Source organism: Polypterus senegalus, chromosome 18 (genome assembly GCF_016835505.1).
Source record: "Polypterus senegalus isolate Bchr_013 chromosome 18, ASM1683550v1, whole genome shotgun sequence".
Classification (NCBI taxonomy): Eukaryota; Metazoa; Chordata; class Cladistia; order Polypteriformes; family Polypteridae; genus Polypterus; species Polypterus senegalus.
The window spans coordinates 33,587,299-33,614,492 of NC_053171.1; the positions used below are offsets into that span (position 1 = coordinate 33,587,299).

General features: G+C 38.7%; 1 protein-coding gene across 6 annotated transcripts in view; it reads right to left on the reverse strand.

The window, feature by feature from the left end:
* LOC120519128 (transmembrane protein 151B) overlaps window positions 1-27,194 on the reverse strand; it is a 59,877-nt gene that overhangs the window by 5,739 nt on the left and 26,944 nt on the right. The window contains exon 1 of one of the 6 annotated variants that reach the window (XM_039742250.1): window positions 7,309-7,370. The exons of the other annotated variants lie outside the window; for them this stretch is intronic. Coding sequence (XP_039598184.1) covers window positions 7,309-7,368 — 60 coding nt within the window. The 5' untranslated portion in view covers window positions 7,369-7,370. Of the gene's footprint in view, window positions 1-7,308; window positions 7,371-27,194 lie in introns of those variants that run through there. 6 annotated transcript variants of the gene reach the window in all.

Below are 27,194 nucleotides of genomic sequence, written 5' to 3' on the forward strand. Positions count from 1 at the left end.
GTAATAGCTCTCTAAATCTTCTCTACTGCCTTTGCTAGCCAGATTTTAACAACTTACTACATACTACCTATGTGCCAGAGAGACCAGCATTGATCTTCTGTTGGAAAATCCAGATATTGTACTTGACTTCATCAACTACAAACCACTCTTTGCTTTTTTCCCACTCAATAACAAATTGTGTTTTATTAGTCAGCTGTGAGCTCAGCAAGACCACCTTGTCATCGTCAGTTGTTCAAGCAGTGATTAGAAATTTGAGAATAATGAAAAGCAAAAGAAAGGTATCTGTTTTAGTGACTTTTTATGGATGCTAATTTAGGACTGATTACATTACACTTGAAATGGGATTGAAGTAGGGTATTAACAGAAATCATTTGGGATATGCAGATTTTAAGAAGAGCCTAGCGATGCATTGGCATCCTGTTCACTTCTCTTCTCACTTTATACAAATGATTACACCTCTGGTGATTTATCTGTCAAACTTCTTAAATTTGTAGATGACATCACAGTAACAGACCTCATTTCAAACAATGATGAGTTTAAGACAAGGCGGAACATAACAGTGTGGTACAGCCAAAACAATTTGGATCTTAACATTAAAAAAAACTCAGGAGATGATCATACATTTCAAGAAAGAGCCAACTACTCACCTATCATTTGCTATAAATGGTTTGGTTGTTGGGATAGCTGAGTCATTTATGTTTCTGAGCACTGCCCTGTCTCAAAATTGTAAGAGGGACAACAAAATCACATGTATTATCAAGAAAGCCCACCAGAGAATATTGTTTTTGTGTCAGCAGAGGAAAGTCAATTTTCCACAAGCAATATTAGCCTAGTTCTACACAGTCACCATTGATTTTATTCTTACCTCATCTTTAACTTTCTAGTTTGGTGTGGCACCTGCTCAGTCTAAGGACAGTCTGTAGTGCATCATCAGAGCCTGCGAAAAGACCATATTCTAGAACGTACCACTCATTCAAGTCCTACATGAGTTCAGGGTAAGGAAGCAGGCTGCAAAGATCATTACTGATCCTACTCACCCAGGGCATTTCAAAGAGTGCCATCCAGCAAACACCTTTGTGCAGTGAAAGCTTAAACAACACTTCACCTAAACAGCTTTCCATGTGTAGTAATTCTGGCTAATCAGGTCTGATTTCTAATCAGTATCTATCTATACATGCATACCTTGGACTTTCTTCGTCTTCATATTTTATTCTGTCTTATCTCTTTATATTTTGTATGCGGCAGCACAATTTATCTTTTTGTATTTTGTGTTGTCCTTCTATGTTGAATCAATACTACCAAGACAAATACCTATTACTCATTACTGTACCTGGTCAACAAAGTGATATGTGATTCTGATTAATGGTAGTAAAAAAAATACTGTAATAGCTTAATAATACTGCTTTGTTGAGTTCTTTAAGAAGAGCCATATTTCTTTAACTGTTTAAAGTACACATGACCAGTGACAGCAAATGTGAGCAAGCAGGACATCAAGAGCATGACTAGCATTAAAAAACAGCACATCGCATATATTGTGCAGTGCTCTGTATTTGCACCGTTCCTGATATCCTGTTTTTGAAAATCTTACAATGTATAGCCTCAAACCTTTAGTCAAAATGCGGTATTAGAGGAGAATCCATGTGAGCACACTATAAAGTTTTTAAATCACTATTTTCTTTGTTCAAGCACTGAACACTGATGTTACCATCTTCCTTCTCTCCCATAAATCTAATTTTTACTCAATATTTTACTTATCATTATGTCATGAACAATGCCTTAGTTAGGCTAAAGAGACATAAAGTTCCTTGGACGTTCTTCATGGATCCTCTTAATCTTCTTCAATAAGTTGTTGCTGTGCCTTTGGGGTAATTTTGGCAGACCAGCCTTTCCCAGAAAGATTCAGCACTGTTCTAAATGTTCTCCATTTGGAGATAATGGCTGTACTGTGATGCAAAGGAGTCCTAGAGTGATGGAAATGGCTTCTTTATATAACATCATATGGCACAGGCAAGATGCTGGAGTTTTAAATACTTTAGTAGTAAACCATCAATTTTATATGAAATATCTTAGTATATCTCTTGCTAAGAGACAACATGTCTGACAAAAATAACAGATGATTTAAAAAGCAGACTGAAAATGCTATCCTTTTCAATCAACAAGGTCTGTCAATTTTTTAAATTTGGTACACAATTATGGGTTTTAGTTTAATGTTTGTACCCTTTGCTATGGTCAAGAACAACACTAAGTATTTTAATTTTTCTCAATGCAGTTGTGCACCTTAATTTCAAGACAATGCCAGGATTGTTCCTCAACGTTTATTTTGAGAAAATTGCTTACAAATATTATCAATGTATTATTCTACACACTTGCAGAACTCTAGCAAAATGTATCAAACACTAATTGCACCAGGACTATCACTACCGTTCTTGCTATCTCATTGTTTACAATCAGAAGGTATTATAATAGTAAGTCAAAAAATGAAGCAAATGCCTAGTAAACATGCCGAGTGTCTTTTCAGAATAATGGTCACGCCTCTTCATGCAGGGAGCAGCTGACTAATTTGTCTGGCACAGAGATGGTTTTCTGTAGGGAGTGTTTCTGACTCTCATTTTCCCTATTCCTGGTACGTCACATCTTGAAATGACAGAATAACACAGCTTCTGCATTATGATGTTGCTGCATACTAGATCACAATGCTGCCAGATACAGAAGTACAGCTGTCCCAGAGTTTCAAAAAACATGTTGCAGAATTCTGCCACCAGCCAGTAAAGCTAAGGGCTGCTGCACATTAGAGTAAGGGCACCTGCTGCCGACATCTCTGTCTGTAACGGTAGAGGAGCCTCTCAGGCATGAAAAAAATAACAGCAACAGCTTAGAAGAGAAAGAGAGACAGAGAGAGAGAGAAGAAAAGGCAGGAAAAAAACTCACAGCTCTCATTTTATATAACTGAGAATATCTTATCTAAAAAAATATATCTGACAAAAATACAGAAGTCAACAAAGTGCTTATAGTTTAAAATAGTAAAGGATATATAGCTTGTCTAAACTATATTCAAATCAACTACTGCATAATCATCTTTTTCTGTCTCAGTCGTATTAGTTTCTTCATGTCAGCAGAGCAAATACTCAGACCACGTCAGCTGGCTAAATACAACGTGGTATTCTACATCATTTCTGCTCAATTCTACTCAACTCCATCAGTATTTCTATCTAGATTTTTTTCTGTATTGGTAATGTTAAGCAAAACCTTTGAAACTAATGGAATTCAGTTCTGGCAAACATTCTTTATTGCACTTTTCGTTTTACTATGACACTATACCATTCTTATCAATCTTTGACTGTTAGCTTTCTTACTTGATGAAAAAAGCATTGTTATAACTCTGTGTGCTTGTAATAAGGGTCTAAAAAGAAAAGGACCACACTCTTTATTTTAAATAAGTAAAGACACGGCTAAAATTAATTTTGCTTGGCAAATAATAAAAGAAAAAGTTGATATCTGAACTTAACAAGTTTGCAAAAAGTGGGGCGAACATTCAGTCCATCAAAGTTAGTCTTTTATTTTCACTACTGACTTGTAAATATATGAAGTAATATGTAAAATGTAAAATCCAGCATCCTTTATATAGTGTCCCAAACCTGATGCCATCAGCAACCATACTTAGAGTGGGAAAGGTGTGGCCAGTTGGGAATGATGCATCTATTTTGTACAACATATACCACTTATCTTTCAGGCCGTAAAGTTCCAAATTCCTGGGTTATTTTTTTATTAAAAATTAACAAAGCCAATAAGTGAACACCTTTTTACAAATGGGTCTACTGTATAGGCAAAGTCTATTACGTCATGTGACTTTAAATTTAACACATTTTGCTGAAAGTTTCAGCTATCAACACCAACATTAAGACAAAAAATTCCACAACAATCAAAATGTTTGGCATTGTAGTGACGGATGGTCGATTTACAGCCTGTGGATAGGATACCGATATATGTACAAAGGGGAGTTTTACCACTGCAATTGACAGATGGTTGTTGATTACATTACTGTATTTCTACAATATAGGAAATGATAAGTTTAATTTCCATGTTTTTTTAAGGAGCCAAATATAGGCTTTAAGATTTACTACTCTTACTCTAATTCTTTTGAGAGCCGAAGATGCTTCTAATGAAGGTACACCTAAACTTGTTTAAAAGATTAAAATGGTACTCTAAGAGGAGCAATAAATTTTATAGCCTGGTCCTAATGAAGGGCTTAAGCAGTCACTTTATTGTGAGTGTTTATTTCTGAGTACGTTTGCGATATATTACAAACAGTGGAGTGAAGGAGGAGAATAACTTAAACTAATATTCAAATTTTTATTCACAAATGAGGGTGGGTATATTCATCTGTTCTATGTGTTGTACTCTTAAAGTAGCAATTGTCATTGCTTTTCTCAGGTTTCATGTTGTTTATACCTTCACTATTTTAAGTTCATACTCTGCAAAAAAGTGTACTGAGATCGGTGTACTAAGATACACAGCCTGCATTAGTTTTCCAATTGTTATAGCTCTTTTTTCAATCCGAACCCCACATATATAGCACCAGGGCTTGAATCCATAACTCTTCAGTTGTGAGACAGAAGTGCTAGAAATTTCTGAGAAATTAATTCCTATCCTTACTGGACTGTTTTGACTTGACACAACATGTTGATTTTCCCACCCACTCTGGTGGTCATATATTGGATCTGATCTTTACTTCTGGACTATCTGTTGCCAACATTTACAGCACTGATTTGGGACTCTCTGACCATAAAGCAGTATTTTTCACTGTCTCATTATCTCTCCCTCCTCTTACCTGTAAATGACATATTTCTTACAGAAACCTTAAAAATATCTGTCCCTCTGTTCTTTCTGGATCCATTTCTGATCTTTTTCTGTCTTCACCTATTGCATCAACACTAGATAGTCTAGTTGACCACTATAACTCAGCCCTTCATTCAGCATTACATAAAACAGCTCCTTTAAAACATAAGGAGGTTTCCTTTAAGTGTTCAGCTCTTTGGTATAACTCATCCCTGCTATTTCACTCCATCTAGCTCCTTCTCTAAGTTCTCACCAGTCACATCTGCGTTTGTTAATAACCTGCTTTGTAAGATGAGGCCGACTACTGGACACCATTCCCAGCACATTACTTAAATCCTGCCTTCTTGCCAAAATCCTGACTGTTACAACAATAATAAACTCATCCCTTGACTCTGGCTCTGTACCACTCACTTTTAAAATCGCCTCTGTAACCCCAATGTTAAAAAAGTCTGGTCTTGATGCTGACAATCTTAACAATTTTCGGCCTATTTCCCTCTTACCTTTTCTATCAAAAGTTCTTGAGCATGTTGTAGCCTCCCAACTCACCAATTACTTAACCTCTAATAATTTGATGGAACCCATTCAGTCTGGTTTCAGGGCGCAGCACAGCTGTGAAACTGCTCTGCTATGGGTAACCAGTGATTTGCTTATGGCATCAGACTCTGGACAAACCAGCATATTAATTCTATTAGACCTCAGTGCAGCATTTAACACTGTCAGACATGACATTCTACTGTCCAGAATGGAGAACATGCTGGGTATCTTGGGCACTGCCCTCCAGTGGTTCAAGTCCTATCTGACTGATAGGCAAGAGTTTGTTAGTCTTGGCAACAGCAGATCCAGCTCAGCACCAGTCACACAAAGAGTTTCTCAGGGCTCTGTCCTCGGCCCTCTTCTCTTCTGTATTTATATGCTTCCCCTTGGCCATATTATTCATAGCTATGGACTGGCTTATCATTTTTATGCAGACAATACTGAAGTCTATTTCAATGTTAAAAGTGGAACTTCATCAGAGTTCTGTCAGCTCACAACCTGCCTCAGTGACATTAACCTGGATGGAGCAGAACTCTTTAAAATTAAATTGCAACAAAACTGAACTCCTGCAAATTGGGACTAAAGTGTAACTTAATAAAATGAGCTCTTTCCCAGTCCATCTTGGCGGTGATCTAATCAGACCTGCCTCTACTGCAAAGAATCTTGGTGTCATTTTTGATTCCTCCCTTTCTTATTCCGCCCACATAAATCACATTAAGAAACTTTCTTACTTTCACCTCCGTAACATATCCTGTGTTTGCTCCTTCCTCTCCTTTTCTAATGTTGAGAAACTTGTCCATGCTTTTATCACATCCCACAACGATTATTGTAACTCACTACTGGCAGGTGCCCCTTCTAATCTTATATCACAGCTCCAGCTTATTCAAAACTCAGCTGCAAGAGTCCTTACTCGAACCAGCAGCAGTGAGCACATAACACCCATCCTGCTCTGTCTTCACTGGCTCACTGTGTCTTACAGAACCGAATATAAAATCCTACTAATAACCTACAAAGCCTTAAACGACCTTGCGCCAAACTACATCAGTGACCTGTGCCTGTCCGCCAACTAAGGTCCTCTGATTCTGGCAATCTTATTGTGCCCCACACTAATCTACACTCCATGAGTGACAGGGCCTTCAGCTGTATAGCGCCCAGACTCTGGAATGACCTACCGAAATTAATCAGGTCAGTTGACTCCATGAATTCTTTTAAAAAACAACTCAAAACCCAGCTGTTCAGGAAGACGTTTAGCTCTGCTTGACTTTACTACCCTTCTTTCAGTTTACCTCTATGTCAAGATGCTCATGTAACCTGTATGTGTGTGTGCTATACCATCAATTATGTTGTCTGTTAGGCTTTTTCGCTGAATTTACTGTCTTAATCTTCTTTATTTATTTATCTGGTTTGTACAATGCTATATACTGTATACCCTACCGTTCTTTCTTAAACTCTGTTAAGTGCCTTGAGCATGGAAAAGGTGCTATATAAATAAAATGTATTATTATTATTATTATTATTATTATTATTATTATTATTATGCCATCTTAGCCCATTGGTGACCTAATATTATAACAATGAACCACTACAGTAAAAATTTGGTTACAAAGAAAAGATCTGTTACTGTGATTTAATTTGCTTTTAAATGATTGATGTCCACCATTAAAACTTGCTTTCAAAAAATAAAAGATAAACAGTGGAAATATGGTATTATGAAACACTGTATTGGCTGTTGGTAATTGCCATTTGTTTTGCTATCATACTGAAATAAAATAATTAAGTTTCTGTCAAAAGGAAGAAATATGAAATATTTGTCTGGACTGACAAAAATCAACTCAATTGCATATCGTTTATATTGTATATACCAACAGAGGGAATGCTGCACTCTGTATTTCAAGACATTTACCAGCCCAGGTGCCTTTTTTAACCTCTTTTTCTCACCCTTTGGTAGTTTTTCCATCTCTTTGGTTCCAGCCATGCCCAATGAGTAAGACCCATCATGACAATCTATACCCAAAATGAAGTGAAAAATGATCAGTACTAGCAAATCTGTATTACTCCTTTATTTAAAACCACACTGTGCAAATATCAAGATAAACCAATTTTTTTTATAGTTAGCTTCATACGTATTGCTTCGGAGCACAAAAATTACAAACCAGTCCTTCAATGAAATCTGGATCCATTTCTTGAACTGAGGCAACATCTTTAAGGAAAAATCCTCTATGGGTACTCAAGCTTCCTATGCTTTAAGCAAAGCAAAAATATTAAAAGTGTTTGAGTCTTTAAAAGAGAAACAGTGAATTGTCACAAATTACAAGTAAACCTGCAAGGCCTAAAATAGAAAACTGCTGCTGGATCAGTGGCAATCGCAGCCTAATTCAATGGTTATAATGAATCACAGCTTTAAAAAAAATCATGTGAACCATAACAATACATTTAAACATCTTTCAGCTACTTGACTCTTAATTACTGTAACTTTTCTTACCATGCAACAACTTGGAAGATTAAAAAAATCACTCTTCCAGAGTCTCTAAAGACTAGATTAAACCTGAAGCTGCATGAGACACTTGCGAGTCTCCTGTGCTATAAATGAAAGAAGCAAGTATCCAGAGACAAAGAGAACACTTAAGGGGTTACGAGTAGAGGTCTGCATGGGACTGATTTTTTAAACCTGCACCCAACCACTCCCATAGTACTTCAATTTGCACTCAACCATTCTCGCTGTCACACACGTGCACATAGGAGACAGTCAAAGGGCTAAACTGAGGGTAAGATGTCGAGTCAGGGGGTGATGAAGTGCACTAATATCTTTTCCCCCTCTTCTACAGATCATCAGATGGAAAACCCAGCTAAACCAACAGTAACTTCTGCATCCCTGTCCAGACCTCACGCTCCTACTGATCTCACTTTCACTACTCCCCACAGAGACCCACCTCTTCCTGCACACTGCTTATAAAAGCTAAGCACCTCTCCTCTCTAGTTTAGTTCTGTTCAGACTCAGTCCTTTGTGATTACTCTAGTGAACATTGATTTTTGCTATGTTATTTCACAATATATGGGGTGGATCCACAAATCTTTTCCTCTTTGTCTTTCCCTTATTACACTGCATATATTTGGCCTCATTTGTCCCACTCCCAGCAGCACACTAATGGTTTTGTCCTACTCCTGCCCACAGAAACACATTGCATCCATTAAGGAGAAAAGTCATGTATAGTTGATAAGCATGTTTAACATGATCTTGTACAAGAAGTGGCTGTAGGTTTCCCCTCTTTATTTTAATAAACCTTTTATATAAACATGGGACTTGTGTAATGTGATTGTGTCTGGGGTTTGGGTACTGCAAAGTCCCTACAGGTCACTATATACTATGTATGTAATAATAATAATTCTTTGCATTTATGTAGCGCTTTTCTCACTACTCAAAGCACTCAGCAATTGCAAGTTAAGGGCCTTGCTCAAGGGCCCAACAGAGCAGAGTCCCTTTTGGCATTTACGGGATTCGAACCGGCAACCTTTCCGATTGCCAGTGCAGATCCCTAGCCTCAGAGCCAACACTCCGCCTATATATATATATATATGTACACACACACAAATTGTGAATACTGTGTTCGATCCTTTCCCTGCCAAGACACCGTAATGGAAGGACAGTATGGAAGGAGGCATACCCCAGTGAGGATGGGACTGAAGCAACATCCAATAACAAAGGGAAAATTTAATGGATAATATGGGGGAGTTGGTGCATTCAGAGCAGTTCCTCCCCAGTACAGTAGATGGCAGTGCTCCGCTGGCGTGGGCCCAGTAAGGAACACCTGCAGGGATGTATGGGAGTCAAAATTCTGGGTGCCACCAGAGGGTGCTGCAGTGTGAGGGACTCCTTGCTTCAGGAGGCTTCAGTTTGACCCGGAAGTGTATCAGCTATGCCCTGGTACCGGAACTACTCCTGGGTCTGACATAAAAGCGAACCATCCAGCTCACATGGAGGAGGAAAATGAGCACTCTTCATTGAAATGCTGTGGATTGGTTTGGAAAAGAGGAATTTTGTGAAAGTAAAAACTTTATTTTATACCAAGGACTGTTTAGTGTGGTGTGTCTGTGGTTTTGGGGCTCAGTGATGCCACCTAGCCTTTGCAACTGACATAGTCGGCAGGACTTCCTAAGTGTCTGTTTAGCAGGGACCTGGGTAAATAAATTTGTTGTAAAAAGGCAGCTCCCATTGACACAACTGCTTTAAAAAGTAGCCATACCCTGAAATAATGGGAAGAAATCTGCCAAGAAAAACATGAAACGCTCTGCGTTATGGACCTATCTGGTGGGGGGTGAAGATGACCGGACTGTGAGTTGAGCCGACAAGTGGTGATCAAACTGTGTATGGAAAAGCTGTCCTGACCTGTATGCACAACATGACCTTGACAATGACTGCAGTGCAGTATCCGTTATGGAGGTGGGTACCATTGCTGGGTACAAGTAATTTCTCTTATGTGGTTTTGGCTACACAGGTAAGCAATCTCCGTGTAGTAAATCATAAAGGAACACAGTGTGAAACGACATTCCTGGAAGAATGTGAAGGGAATGTAGTAGGACATGTTTCGACAGTTATATTAAATTAAAATAGAAAGTGTGTCCATGTCTGCTCGTCCAGTAGTTGATGTCAATACTCAAACTACAGAGGTCGGGATGGGTAAAGAAAAGGGAATGTTGAGTGAAGGGGTCCTGGACATATGTGTAGGTGATCCAAGTAGCCACAGTTCCCATATTTAAACAATTTGTTGAAATTAATGGTCCAATGTCCTTGTCACAGGTCCATGAGTTTGAAATCTGGACAGGAGGAGCTACATCAGCTAAAAAGAAGAGAAATCAGAGAAGAAAGGACCTGTATATGAATGCAAGCATCCAGGCAACTCTGAGTCCTACAGACTTTGTGAAAGGTGGTTCCATTTATAAAGGGTGGTTCTGGCAAAAGAGGGGATTTCACTATGTCATGGAGATCCCCAGAGCATCAAATCACCCCAGAAAAAAGGGGGAACCAGGCTAAGGCAGCTGGCTCACCCAAGAGTTGTGTACAAAAACAGTTATGTGTCCGAAAGTCACCTGCTTCTCCAACCCTATTAATTCTGGGCAAACCAAGACAGCGTGTGTTTAATAAGAAAGAAACTGACCCCCAGAGGAAAGAGGACGGTCTGGACTTTCCCTTTTGTTTTAAGAGGAAAATTACAAAATATAAGTCGCAGATTGTACAATGGTACAAGTGTTTAAATCCAAGTCACTACTTAATACAATGCCCATGGCGATGGTCCAGACTCCATCATTTACATGTCCAAAACTGTGCTGGCCATCCAAAGATTAATGCAATGTCTAACTACTTCCTTACAGAGGACAGTTGTATGAAACCTGGTGTCCACGGACTGATGTGGTTTTACCTTTACCCCTCACAGGACTGGCCGCAGCTCCCCACGGGGCTCAGCTGAGGGAGGGGTTCAGTGCATGCTGTGTTGAATCCTTTCCCGGCCAGGATGCCGTAATGGAAGGACAGTATGGAAGGAGATATAACCAGGCTGAAACACCATAATGGAAGGACAGTATGGAAGGAAGCATAAACCGGACAGGATGGGACTGAAGTAGCATCCCATACAAAGGGATAAACTAGTGGATAATGTTGCAGAGTTGGTACATTCAGGACAGTTCTTCCCCCAGTACAGTAGATGGCAGTGCTTCACTGGCATGGACCCAGTCATAGTCATAGTAAGTCATAGGGAGTCCTGGTTCTGAGTGACAACCTTTCGGGAACCTTGGGTGCCGCCTGGGGGTGCTATAGGAAGAGGAACTCCCTTATTCAGGAGTCTTCCGACTGACCCGGATGTGCTTTAGTCGGGCTTTGTCCCAGTACCAAAAGTACTCCCGGGTCTGACATAAAAGCAAGTCATCCAGCCTCCTCTAGTGAGTCAGAGTCGGGAGGCAGAAGGCAACACTCACCTGGAGGAGGAAAAGGAGGATTGTTAATTGAAAAGCTGTATATTGTGAAAATGAAAACATTTATTTTACTCCTGGGACTGTTTAGTGTGGTGTGTCTGGGGTTTTGGGGCTCAGTGGCTTCCCCTAGGCTTTACAATATATAGCATGCTATATGCTTTGTTATGTATTGGTATTGTATTGTTTTTACTGTTTTTGAGGACAACATGCAAGTAAAAATTACATTGTACTATTTACACATGACAATAAACTTCAACTTAAATTTGAACTTTTAAACAACAATGCTTCTATTTAAATTACATGCAACTTTCTAGTACAGCAAGTGTTGAACAACCGCTCAGTTGGAATGAAAACTTACAGACACTATGGATAAGAAAAAGTAAAGTTTCATGGGATCATAAACAACTACACTACATTTTGTTTATTAATCCACCTTATATAGAACCCCAAGACATTTCTCTTAAGTATATTAAAGCTTCAGGCATACTGCAAGCCCAGTATCTTGTTGAGAGTTTTTGAACACTCACCATATATTAGTTATTGCCAAATTGACTTTTAAAAAGGTACTGCTTAACCTCTTTGACCCCAAATCTTTTGCTTAATTCTAACAACCAGAGGATATTACTGCAGGTCCTGTTAACATGTGGTCCCCATGGGGCAGTTTTATAAAAACAAAAAACCCAATCAAATCAACTGCATAGACTTTCTATTAATTGTATTAATGCCAAAAAGGTCAAGAATGGGTCTCCCAATTTTTAAATTGGTTTATCTAATTTGTGAAGGCAATAAATTGCTGGCCTTAGTCATTATGCCACACTGATGTTCACTAAGTCCAACCTACCACATAATTTCACGTCTTATAAAATTTTAAAGGTGGTCCAAGACGTATATTTGTTATTTAAAGAACAAAACACAGTCAAATCATAAAAAACCAAACATATTAAATACAATTAGCTAACCCGCGGCGTAGCATAATTATTTATTGATGTGTGAACACTTCCTGAAAGACACACTTGTCCAAATGGGGAGGGTTTGAGACTGAAAACAGGTTTTGGCAGATACAGGCATATCTTTTTGAAAGTTTGGCCCTGTGCCTTATTAATTGTCATTGCAAACGCCATTCTAACAGGAAATTGTCTGCGTGTAAAAGTGAAAGGCAAATTTGAATCTGATGGGGTCAGCATGTCGCCGAAGTTATGCCAATGTTGGCACACAAAGGTTACAGCCATGTAGCGAAGTTCGAGAGCAACAGTTTCATCGATGACATGTTTTCAGAAATATCCGACTGATAGAAACAAACAGTTACCTGATGCAGGAATTTGTATAACATTGAAAGAAGTGTTGTTTTCATGAAATATATTTGAGGCGGTGGCCATGGTAGGCACCCTGCCCGCTGAATTAAAGCTGAAAGTCTGCACTTCAACTGCATCTGAGTTGTTTCATTTAAAATTTATTGTGGTAATGTACAGAACCAAAATTAGAAAAAAGTTGTCTCTCTCAAAATATTTATGGACCTAACTGTATGTGAAGGGGCATATAAGGTAGGCATTTTCAATACTGTTACTATTCTTACAGTTGTAAAGACCTTATCTTTATACAATAACCACTTTATGAATTTCACTCCAATTGTTTGAGAATTAAGATTTTCTTAATGGCAATGTAATAGTTTTCCTGCGAAAGTTTGTCTCTAATGGACCAGGGACAAAGCAGTAAAGAAACATCAGACAGAGAATTCAATTTTCTTGCAACCTGTTTGTCTTTTCAAAAGGCTTTCAAAGATCTAACAGGAAATGCAAAGCTAAATAATTGAGCAGCTTCATAAAGCATAATTGCAAAAAAAAAAAACACTTTTTTGGAACAGCAGAGAAGAGAAGATAGGAAATTCTCAGGATGCTTTCATCTGACTTTGGATAGGAACAAGTAGACATTACCTTAAATCAATATCACAAATAAATATTTATTTTGAAACAGGTACAAACTTCATTGCTCTACTCTGAGCTGAGAGCTGTTGAAGTGATGACCAGTGTTAGAGATCTGCACTGGCACTCAACATCTGTCTTGGTCTAAATGCAAGCAAGTTACAGTATGTGTTGAGATAAGCAGTCTGATTACTGTCAAAGCCAGTAGGAACTGCAAAGCCACCAACCTAGGCACATTTCCTTCAAGAACCACTGTCAGCAAATGCATTTTGCTTGATTGTTGCTGCTGTGACTGCGGCATGCATATACCTTTCTAATCACTTCAAAGGGTAAGATCAATAGTGGTAAGCAGGAAGCTGAGATAGCAAAGAAAGAAAATTCATGTACTGAACTACTGCTGTCAAGAATGGTTAACTGATGCTGCTGCAATGGTATGGCAAAAAACTAGGCAAGTGGAATTTTATACTTGTTATGCTACTACTACTGGGAACACACTGATGATTAAAACAGGGTATGTACTATAAAGGAAATATTTCCATCAAGGAACCTCACTAACTTAAATATTTTCATTTCAATTCCAATTAAGGAGACTATACTCTAAGTTATTACTTTTGGAAATTGGCCTTTGGCATAATCCACTGTGTAGTCAGACGGAGAAAAGTGACAGGATGCCTACAAAATTCACCTCAATTTATTGGCCTATAAGGGATGATGTCAACTGTCATCCAGTTCTGCAAACTAAACTCCCCTTCAGAAATTAGGTGCATCAACATTTGCTTTTGTGTTTTATGCTGTGTGGTTCTCTCTTCCTCTGACTGGCTTACTTGTTTTCATTTTTAAAACAGTATCAGTTTCCACTTAATTAACTGAAGATACACTCTTTCAACAACTTTTTGACTTCTGTAAGTCTTCCTGTTTCTCTTTACTATGAACTCACACTCTATACATATTTAGCTAGACAAATCAACTGAATTTCAATTAAATTGACTTGGCCTATGCACACAGTATTGTATGACTAGCAAAATACCCGCGCTTTGCAGCAGAGAAGTCGTGTGTTAAAGAAGTTATGAAAAAGAAAAGGAAACATTTTAAAAATAACGTAACATGATTGTCAAAGTAATTGTTTTGTGTATTTGGCGGCAGCGTCACAAAGTTGTTTTCGTCTAGCTGCATCAGAAAATGTACCACAACATCTGACACGCCTCCTTTTTACTGTTTTCTCACAGCTTGAATTGCTGCTGTCATAATCGGATTGAGTCTACATATATATATATATATATATATACATACATACATATATACATATATACACATACATATCTTCATATCTATATACATATCTACTGTATATACAGATCTACATATACACGTATATATATATATATATACATACCTTTCTACATCATATATACACACACATACATATATACATACACACACAAATTACCCCAGCTAGATTGCAGTGATGGTCGAGAAAATATTTAAATTTCATGTTTTCATGCACAAATTATATATGTGTGTGTGTGTATGTATGTATGTGTGTGTGTATATATATATATATATATATATATATATATACACACATACATACAAACATACACACAGGTATATATATGTGTATATATATGTATGTGTCTATATGTGTGTGTATAGCTTTGGTCACTGAGTGGAAGGGAAAAATAATAAAATGTAGTCTATAAGTTATTAAACAGTAAAACATTAACGTTTTAAGAAGTAAAGCTATATTGAGCACTACTGGAGTGGTTGCGGGTAAGCTACATTTTAAAGACGGTGTAACACAACAGGTAAGTAGTACTAACAGCAGCTAAAATGTATATGGATTATCTCTCGGTAGTAGATCCCTTTTGAAAGGCGCTACACGACGGCTGTGGTATAGAAATTACATTTGCTATGTGAACGTCCAAATTTCTGCCTCTGGTAATGTGACTTACTGGCATTACCAGCAATTAAAGAAAATTAGTTTTGTGTCCTCTGCAGTGCTAAGAGAGAAAGGCTTTGGTTTGGGATAAAAGGTGTAAAGAAAGGAAAGTTGCCTTTTTATTTTATATAGTGTAGAGAGATGTCTTCGCTGACGATATGAGCGTCTTTTGGGGACATTCACGGTGGGTCTTGTGTAGACTAGTGAGACGTCCCTGCCATTAATCGGCTGTGATGGCACTGTTGGTCCTCCACTCCTGTGCGTGTCTTCATAATCTGAGGTCACGACCTCATAATCTTATACGTGCAAAAGAAAGTGCGAAGCGCCTTAATATTAGTTTGCCGCGGTGTAGAAAAGGGATCCCGTGTTTGCACTTGTCTGGGCTATAGCTCAGGGGAAGGAGGAAAAATATTAAAAGTGCTCACTTTCGCTTAAGGCAAAAGCGCAGTCAGCGTCTCAAAGGCCGGCACAGCTATGCGCGCACGCCGGCTGCTCGACTTTTGCAGGGCAGGAGACGCCACTTTTTGCAGACACGTTCACGTGATCAAAAGTCTCAGCGCTCTTTGGAGGTCATTCATATATATATATATATAGCGGAGAAGTAGTGTGTTAAAGAAGTAATGAAAAAGAAAAGGAAACATTTTAATAATAATGTAACATGATTGACATTGTCATTGTCATGAGTGTTGCTGTCATATATATATATATACATATATATATACACACACACATAAACATATACATGTATACATTTACACACATACATACAGTATATATACATATACATCCACATATATATACATATATATATATGTGCACAAAACCACGCTTTTATCAAGGCTTCCGTGGGTAGTCTTTTGAAATGAAAATTTCCTCCAATCAGTCGTAGCAACGCGCGTTCTTCAGACTGTTACATTTTTGTAGCTCTGATGTGTGCATCAATGTAATCGGTGTACCTGTACCAGGAAATCATGCATTGACAGAAGTTCCCCTTTGCTTGGAATGCAAAGTGTGATTAAATGCATTATTTTTTAACGCGTTATGGAGCACATGCATCGAAGCTTCTCAGCTGTGCTTGTGCTAAGAAAAGGAAACATTTTAAAAATAACTTAACACGATTGTCAATGTAACCTTTTGTAAGTAGTGCCTGGAGGATTCAGAGTGTGGAAAAACTGTAGAGACAGCGTGTGTATTAACTTGTGGATTTTTCTGTGAGTATTTGGTGGCAGCGTCACAAAGTTGGTTCCTCAAGACTGCGTCTCTGTACGGAAGAAAGTATCTATATATATAATTCACTAAGGCAAGACACCCATGGAAAGGCAAGACACCCATGGAAAGCACGCCGGAAGGGGCGTGGATTCACTAAGCCGCCGACAAGTAAGACACCTATGGCGCACGCAGGGAGGAGCCATGCCCACCAACTCCAAGACCATTGGATACGACGACAACTCGCAGAGCCACGCCCACCAACTCGGGTGCGACGACACAGAAAGAACGCCGTCATTTATATTTGTCTGTCGTAGAGGCCTCATGTACCTCCGAGCCACCTTGACTGTTCATAGAGGCATGTTTCTCGCGGAGGTGAGTCACCATATGCAGCGTGTAAAACAGTTTGCGAGGGGTATCCCATGGGATCCTTAAAACAATCCTTTACAACTGAGGTTAAAACACAAGTAAGCAGTCTTTAAAAACCGAGTTTTCGGTTACGATGCACGACCGCGTGCACCATAGCAAACTGTTTTACACGCTACATACAGCAATTCGCATCCGCGACAAACATGCGTCTTCTTCACTCACAGACAATTATATGTTGCTCTCTCTAGAGTTCCATCTTTTCATTCACTTTCTGTTGTATCCTCAAACCCTCCCTTTTTAGACAACTGTGTCTTTCCAGAAGTGTTCAACCATCAATAAATACTTATGCAGCGTTTGTTATGCCGCGGGTTCACTATTGTGTTGTATTTTGCTCTCTCCAGAGTTGCATCTTTTCATTCACTTACTGTTGTATTCTTACACCAACCCGTTTTAGACAACTGTGTCTTTTCAGAAGTGCATAAATAATTATGCATGAGATTGAGCGTGTGTCTACCCGGCGCAGAGAGGCGTGGGTAAGCCGTAGAACCCCATTCAGGCTGCAAACCATGGAATTCCCACTAAGTGCAACTCATACGCTCCCACTGGTTGAGTCCCTACCCTTTGTGCACACCCCCCTCCCAAATCGCTACTACCGTGGTTGGGTGTCTTGGTGGATTATATTTAGAAAAGCAGCCAACGACTCAAGTGATGAGTTGGAGGTGGGCACATGAGTGGGCAGTACATACTGAACGAGAATTCAGCAGACTAGCATGACGGAGGGAGCTGAATGGACGTCCTTCTTCTCTCCTCCCGTTCCACACTCCGCGCCGTGCACCCCCATCCCTCCGTCTGGCAATAGAAGGCGCGATTGCGGTCTGCCAGTTTTCAGTCATGGACGATTGTGTGTTGGTTCGTTCCGTGCATTATTACAATATTGCTTTTCTTGCTGATTTATTACATTACCGATTTTTCAAATGTTAATTTTCTCCCTGTGCTTAAAAATCATTAAAAAAACAGCCTGATTATGCGGCATATGGTACGCCGCGGGTTGGCTAGTACTATTTAAATCAGGTATATTAGACACAAAAGACGAGCATTAAAAGCACATTTAAAGAAATGGGAATTTATCAAAGATGTATACTGACAGATAGATACATTGGAGGAGGAGGTAGCTAGTCTGAACTATAGTAAAGAATTGGCAGATCTTGCCCCTGTTTCCTTTGGGGAGATACTGTGCCACCTTAAAGTGGTGCGGGATGAGACTCCAGACCTGAAAGGCAGAAATAAGTAGGTTATAGTTAGACGTATTCACAGGGCAAGTGATTCACATTGTTCAGGAGTCTCAGAGCTGGAGATGTCCAACTGTTTTCAGGACCTTGCTAAGCTGGCTGGTGACCCAGATAACACAGGGTAACTGGTCACCTTAAGAACAGTCCCCACAAAGAGAGAAGTAGTGATAGTGGGGGACTCTGTCATGAAGGTGACTAAAACTCTTCTCCAGGGACAGAGTCTCTTATGGTGTGCTAATTCCCAGCACACAGGTGGGAGACATCCCTGGAAGGATGAATAACCTCCTGGCCGGGGTGGATCAAGTTATCATTTTCTGTGTTGAAAAAACTGACATATGTAACATCAGGGTACAAGTTTTGCTATCCACATTTAACAAGTTGGGTGCAAACAAATATAATTAGAATTACTAGGGTGCTTCCCTGCCTTGCGCCCTATGTTGGCTGGGATTGGCTCCAGCAGACCCCCCTGAGCCTGTATTTGGATTCAGCGGGTTGGAAAATGGATGGATGGATGGAATTACTAGGGGGCTCCTCCCCCTCCTCGCTTCACTTGCCAACCCCGGGGGCGGGCACTGGTCACCCTCTATCTTGTAGCAGAGCCACTTGAAGGTTGTCAGGTACTTCTCTGTTAAAGTGATTGTGTTTAAAGAGATGGTATACAGAAGCTGTGGTGGGCTGGTGCCCTGCCCAGGGTTTGTTTCTTGCCTTGCGCCCTGTGTTGGCTGGGATTGGCTCCAGCAGACCCCCATGACCCTATAGTTAGGATATAGCGGGTTGGATAATGGATGGATGATATACAGAAGAGTATTTTACTATATATAGAAAATCAGTTACTTTAGTATTTCACTACAACTGTGAATTTTAAATATCAATGAATGATAAAACGTAGTAAAAGAGTAGAAGTAAAAAAGTAAAACGTAATAAAAAACTAAATTACATTAATGTGTTGTTGAAAACAATATTGTGAATAACTTTATTCTTTAACTTACATTCTATAAACATTGCTTTTTTGTATATCTACTTGCATATTTTTCTCTTGTCCTTTATTGGATAATTCTCTTTGTTATTGATTTTTATTATATGTAGCTCTTTTTTGTTCATTTTCTTTTTTTTTTCTGACGATAATTGTCAGGTCTTGCTGCCCTTTTTCTATCACAATCTAAAATTTGACTTTCCTGAATAAATAATTTCCTTTCTATTTTGCCTTTATAATCGACTGCATTGAAAGGCGAGTTAGCACTGAGAGTGTCACAGGGTAGTACAGAGAGAGTATGTCCACAGTAGGAGTAATAATTTGGCAAGCTGTGTGGAGGGGAGCGGTCAATGCTGAATAACACAGACACAATGGAAAACTTTTTTTAAAATAATTGAGAGATAAAAGATAACTTGGAAATTTCTAGCCTACAATTAAAAAGTTAAAATAAGTCAAAAATTAAAAACTGCTGAGTATCATGTGATAAAACAAGCGAGTACAAATTATATGTTGCTACACACTATTATAATATCATAGCAATAACAGAAACCTGTTGAAATAAAAGAGATAAGGATGAGCATAACATAGATGGTAACACATTTTTTTAGAAAAAGGGGTGCACAGTGACATGTATGTAAAACCCTATATTTGAATGCAACTCTTTATAAGTGTATGATGAACCATATCCTAGTGAGTATGTTTTCATTTCTCAAGCAAGTAGCATGGATAAAGGCCTGGTATTGGAAGTGAGCTATAGACCCTGTCAGTACAGACTACACGGATTAATATGCATCTTTTAATTAATATTAAAAAGCAAGTTTATAGGAGGATATAGTCATGTGAGACTGTAATTACCCAAATATTAACTGGGCTAGCCTTACAAATAGCGGAGCAAAAAAAGTGGAATTTTTAGTTGTAATCAATGACATTTATTATAGCACTTACAAGAGAGACAGCCTGTCTAGATTTGCCATTTTGTAATAACCAGGATAGAATTCAGAGGGTAGATGTGACTGAACCATTAGGATCTGGTGATCATAATATATTACAATTGGCAATGTTTTAGACGCATATGAAAAAATTAAAACTGTCAATGTTGACTTTAGTAGGGAAAAATTTGATCAAATGACGCAAAGTCTAAAAAAGATAAACAAGGACAATGTTTTAGGTGTGGAGTCAGTTGAGGAGCAGCAGGGAAGGTTTAAAAGCGTTCTACATATAACGCTGGACAAGTTCTTCGCAAAATGTAATGTAGTAAGAAAAAGACCTCAACTGTCAAGGGAAAAGTACTGCATAGATTAAACATTCTGAAATCTATATATAAACCATTGATACTGTACTTATTACACACAAGGGATATTACTAAGGACTGGAAGCTACCAGCCATTGTATAAAAAATGATGATGGGGATGATCCAGGTCACTATATCTCAGTAACCTTAACATGCATTAGAAATAACAGTGGATGTTCCAAAGGGCTGGACAAACTTATTGCAAAATAGCATATCTATGTTGTTTTAAGAGGGCAGAAAAACAAACAGCAAACCACTTTGCTAACTACCCAAGGCTGTGGATTCATCTCGGAAAATCATCATCAAGCACTGTAACTGACATTGAATGTTGATGCCAAGTTGTGAATTGCTGTCTTTGTTCTGCAGACAAATAGGCAAAAATAACTGATAAGGGCACCCTACAATCGCTTATATTCTTTCACTATATAGAAGCATATTTAGTTACTATGCAAAGGCTGACTGCTGCCACTAGATTGATACAGCACACATGTGCTTCAGTGAGTGAGTGCACACACGTAGCATGCACTTGAGTGAAAAGAACTGAACAGACTTTATATGCATCTACCGATCCATCATCCTAATCCACTTATCCATGGTGATGTCATGGAGCAGTTTGGAGCCTATCCAGCAATCATAGGGTGCAAGGTGATAACAGTGCCTGGATAGGGTGCCAGTCAATCGCTAGGCAAAAAAACACACACACACTCTTGGGCTACTTTAAAGCACCAATTTACCTCATTTTAATCAGGTTGATGTTCGATACATATGTTTTAGCAAAGGCAGAGTGGTAGCATAGGGCTGCCATTTCTGCCTCACAGTGCCAGGGTCAGCATGAGTTTTGCGTGTTCTCCCCATGTATCTACAAATTGATTGGTATCAGTGAATATCAGTAAGTTTACTCACTCAAAAACATTGTCCCAAGTTCTTTTATTACCATTTTCACAGCAAGAGTGACACATCATGCATTAAAAAATTTGATCACTGGTTTCTGATTTTTTTTTTATCATGAATGTGTATGACACACCACAGAATCTTCTACATGCAGATGGCTTTACTCTTTCAAAAATCAAACACATTTATTTAAAGCACAATGCAATGTAATCAGTTCAGATTTATTGTTATGTGTAAACAGAACAGTGAATCTCATATGTGCTCTTTCCACTACACTGCCACTCAGTGTGAATCTCGCTCCACAGATTATGTAAAATAATAACACAGAATGTATTTGTCGCATGGGTTTCAGTGCTGCATTGTCAAAATTCTACTCATGATGGCTGTATTCTTACCCTGAGAAAATGGAACCAAGAATTTCTGATAAAATTCATTATTTTCAGTTTAGGTTTGTTGCCACAAGGATGTCTAAAAAACAATGAAGGCATGTTTTCTTAAACCAAACTCTTTGCTACTTCAAAGTTTTAAGGCTTTTCTTTATAATATGTCTACACTACCAGGCTAGTTATTTTTTAAAATTAATAAAATATGCTTCACTTTAGAAAGCAAATTCACGTGGCAAACTAATACATACCATGATTGTCAAGAAATCATTTTGACTGAGAAAATACTAAACTTATCCTTTAATGGTGTACAAAATAGTAGAGACAGATTTTTCCTCTAGTGAGAAACAGTTTTGGTAATCAGGACAAGAGCATTATTCCAGGAGTTCCTCTTCTATAGGTTGTGTTTGGCAGTTGCCATATCATTGAATTACTCCCTAATTCCATTACACTGTTACTGGCTCAAGCTGCCAGATGACATAACTACAGCTGTCTCACTGCTTTAGAAACAAGTTACTGATTGCAGCTGTCAGCTGGCAACACTATGGGCTATGGCATAATAAGTTTAACTGCACCATCAACAGTCTGCATGCAGCACAACTGAGAGGTTCTCAAACTGAAAGGCAAAGAAGATTTTCAAGGAGAAGCGTGTAAATAATCAGCCTAGTGGTTATACAAGACTTTGAGTGAAACAGTATCCTCTAGCGGTCAACCAAAGGAGTGCAGTTTAAAGTCCCAAAACAGCCGAACTGTATGCCTGTGTTCAGAATACCTACTCATCCCATGCTTAAATTGTGTAAATGAGTTATTGTAATATTTGCGTAAAGCTGTTAAGACGAAGTTAGTATATGCAATTTAAAATTTATATCAGTCACTAAGAACAACAGAATTACTTGTGATTATTTTTTGATTGAATTCAGTGCCCTTTCAACTTTACACCTACTGCTTTAAGAAAACAACCATAAAATTCAAATTAAAAATAAAAGTAAGAGACATGACAAAGAAGACTATCCTAAATATCTGAGTAATTAATGTATTTTATTCATTACTAAAACAGTGCTGACCTAGAGGGCACTTGTTGAGTTTTAAGTAAATGGCCGGAGAGCCAAATGAAAATTAAAATGTATTTTATGACATTTTTATAAACATTTTAAAACATCTTAAAATGAACTACATTCATCTAACTAATGTCTGATTATGAAAACCTTAAGTGAATTTTTGCATATCTCAAATCTATTTCAAGATACCTTAAAATGACATCCATACCATTTTGAGAATTATGAAAAGCATTTAAAAATATCTTCAATTAGTTCTGAAATAATTTCCCCAACATGATGAAAAATGTGAAGGTAAACCCTGGAGAATGGTGCATCACAGCATCACTTAGTTATAGGAGATCTTTATGTCAGATGCCTGAAAAAAAGTATTAAGAAGTACGTGCTGAGGCTAAAAGTAAAAACTCTAAAGGAGAAAAAATTTGTTGAAATTATGTTAACAATGATGAATAAGGTTTCAGAGGCATCAGATAAGTGGGGAATGACGAGAAATATCTAGTCAAAAACAATCAAAAGAGTCTGTGGTTAAACCAAGGGTCCACCAAAACACAAGGAAACATGGTACTGGAAAACTCAGGTGGAGATGGTAATTGAGCACAAGGTAAGGTATGGCAGAAAATGAATGTGGAAAAATGCCAAATATAGAGAAGCAGTGTGAAATGCTCGAAAAGCAGTTGCAAAATTGAGAGAAGTTGGGGGAAGGGGGGTGGCAGTTTGCAAATTAACTACAGCATTAGGAAGGAAAGAAGAATGAGTTCAGGATTGCAAAGTAGACGGAAAAAGAAAGACAGGATTTAGTAAATTAATTTCTTAAAAAATGGTTAAGGGAACATTGTGACTGACATAAATGAGATTAAGGATACCAGGCAGAAATATATGGAGAAGTTACTGAAAGAGGACAATGACTGATTTAATAATGTTTGTTGTGAGAAAGGACAGAGCTGTGAATTTTTAAAAGAGCAGAAAATGAAAGCGCTGAAAAATCTGAAGATAACTAAAGCAGGGTTAAACTGGTGTCAGCTGAAGTGACAAAAAGGGGTTTAAAGTGGTGTCAGATTACATGAGAAGAATGGACCTCAACCAAGGAAACTCATGACAACACAAATTGTAAGAGAAAGATTTGGAAGATCTGGCCAAACTCCATTTTCTGTAAATCCTGAACGTGGCTGTTAAACCAGTGATGATGGTAATCAAGTATTTCAGTATCTTAAAATCTTAAAATTTCAAAAACCTTAAAATTATACCATGCCAATGTGAAATATTTCAAAATGTATCTGACCAATCCTTACATGCTAGGGATGTAAACAAGGCTCGGAATTCTGCAAGTATACCATACCAAATCAGTAATTACTGCAAACTTGGAATTTTAATTTCCTACAAATACTCTTGCTTCTTGCAAGGATATTCAACATCTTTTTAAAATCACTATTTTAAAACTGTACCTTATTTGTTACTTAGTAATGGATATATGTTTTCATTATTTACATTATATTAAGGCCTAACACATATGATGTCTCCTTTCTTTTGCAGTTGCTGTTGACCGGAATATGCAGCTGTGGAATTTGGCACAATAGAGCTGCACAATAGTGTAGAAGTCACAGATGTGTGCAGCCTTCGATGCTGTGTGTAAAATGCACTTCAGAAGAAACTTAACCAAACTTTGTCAAATTGAAGGCTGAACAGTCTTGCTCTCAAATCCATGCAGAAATTCAGGAAACTGATTTGGATTGTTTTGTGAATTCACATTCAGTTTTTCTCCTTTTTAATTGATGAAATGGCCGCTGCCAATTCATGGCTCTGTTGTGACTGAACTGAAAGAGGCTTATATTTGTCATTTCTTTAAAAAGTATGTGATGGATTGACTGCCTTTAAAGGATAAGTACTGCATTTTTCAAGTTGAAATAATTTCTTCACAATTAAGATATATATTAATTTGCCACACGGTATTGTTTCCTAAAGTGAACCAATTTTTTTATAAATTAAAAAAAATGCAGCCTGCACTTGATTTTATGCTGGAGTTGAGTGTACCCAATATGAAAGCAAAAGCAATAAAACTTACTGATTATGTTCGTTTTTCAAGCAAAAAGGGTTATGAAGTATTGATCCACATCTTCAGATTGTACACTTTTTAAAAGGAGAATGGCTGTATACTTCACTTTGCTGTTTGTCTTCCTCTGTGACAGCTTTTTACCCTCAGGGGCACGGTTAACTCCAGAATATACATTCAGCTGTTATTGACACTATTCAATACTAATAACCAGGATGTGAACTGCTCTTTCTGTTCTGTAGACAATTGGATAATAAGCACTGAAAAAAGTCACACTTATGATCGCTCACAATCTTTTACTAAACTGAAGATTATTTAATTATTTAACAAAGTTATTGCCAGCTGCTACCTGGTATCATCACTCACACTTGTGCTTCTGTGGTCTACCGAGAGAAAGACTAAGCAACTGTATAGCATACAGTCACGTGACAAGAACTGAACAGACGTCATACGCATTAACTTAACCTTAATCATATTGAAGTTCTGAAAGCTTAATACAGATGTTTAAGAATAAGCAAAGTGGTAACACAGATCTGTTACTCCTGCCTCACAGCACTAGGGTCTGCATGGAGTTTGCATGTTCTCCACAAGTATTCATGGACTGAGTGATATGAATCAGTGTCAGTGAGTTTACTTAAGCAAAAGCACTGTCCTCAGTTATTACCATTTGTTCAGCAAGAGTGATATAGCGTCCCTATAACATTCACTAAATGGGTTGTGGAACTTCCAAACTTCATTATGGTTTGGCTCAGTCACACTATGCTCTTTCCACTTTCTCTGTATTTTTTTATCATGCAAGTAGTCAACATACCAGGGAAAGTGGAGAGTGTTGATTAGCCCTAAGCATCAACATGTAAGGCTTTTAGAAAAAGGCAGATATATCATTAACTGTACAAAGTACAAGGAAACAACACTCTGGTAGGCGGCAGGCCACAGGTTCTGCAAAATTACAACACAGAATGTAATAGGCAAAATGTTGGTGTGGTTTAGGAAAAAATAATCATGTTGTTTAAATCTTAAATCTGTCTCTACTGTATTTAGACTAAAAATTTTTTTCCAATAATTCAAAATGTACTTTAAATTGGAAAGGTAAAGGAACTTATTTAGTGATATCCTGAACTGAGTTTCAGATATGTAAAACGCTGATACACATTTTAAGATATGTGAAATTATTTTGAGATATCTCTAAATGTTAATTTGATGCACTGTTGAATTCATCAAAGACTGGTATTGGCAACTTTATCTTTTTCCATACAAAGTGACTTAAAATGTAGCAGCCAGAAAAACATAAATAAACCTGTCCTTCTCTATTTGAACATTAAGGGTTGTAAGAGATGGCCAGAAACCAGCACAACCCAGCCAGGATACCCGAGAGATGGAAGGATGAAGGAAGGCAGCTTGTTTAGGGCACTGCTCGCCTAGAACACGAGGAGAGAAATGCATGTGGCCAGGATATTTCTGGCAGCTACCCTCGAAAACACAAGTAACTCTGATCTTTCTCTCAAAAAAGTCAAACGTTACTTGTGCAGATGATAATGTCTGTTGAACAAACAGGTATCGCTAGCTAAGTAGAGGCAAGGTATGCTCCAATACGTGGCAAGAGGTAGACGTGAGTGAGGAGGGTCTTGCCCCTCTACCCTCGGCCTCTCTCGGATTTGTGCAAATAAATTGGTACTGCACGCGAACTACGATACTTAGTGGGATGAGAGTAGGCGCATAATCAACCGGAATGTTCAAGCAAATTATAGAAAAAAACCCATTCTAAATCCATTAAGTAGTTCTCTCACGAAACACAGACAGAAAGACGTTGGATTTTATACATATTACACATATATATATATACACATATACATATATATATATACATATATACAGACAGGCGGACATGTTGTTAATCACCACCACACGTGGCATTCCTGACAGTGCCCCACAGCCAGCAAAGACCACTCGGGAGGAGCGACACGTCCCGCAAGGGCAGCTTACCCCCGAAGCGGGTCCTACTTCTGGGCAGCCTTGGTCCGGCCCTGTTCTCCTAACAGGGATAGGGGCGGAGATGCCACGTGAGCACCACCACTTGGTGCCCTCCGGTGCCTTGCACAGGCTGCGCTCCCCCCCTCTTACCGGCACCCCGGGGCCCACTCCTTCAGCACCTCCTCCGATGTTTTCGCTCCCCTTTGGTTGGAGCCACTCACTCCCTCGTAGTCTCCTCCAGCCGTGGCGGCACCCGCACGCCAGCAGAGAGTCCTTCCAGCAGACGGCCTGTCTCCTGAGGGCAGGTTCCCAACGAAATGGGTCCTACTGCTTCTCCGGGGTCCAGCCCTGAAACAGACAGAAAGAAAGGGGCAGAACCGCTGCCTGGACACCCTTCTCTGGCGTCCTTCTGTGCCACGCACTGGCAGCGTTCCCCCCTCCATCCAGCACCCTGGCACTTGCCTGTTCGGCACCCCCTCCGCGGGTTCCGTGTCCCTCCTGTCGTTGGAATAGACGGAACCGCCTGC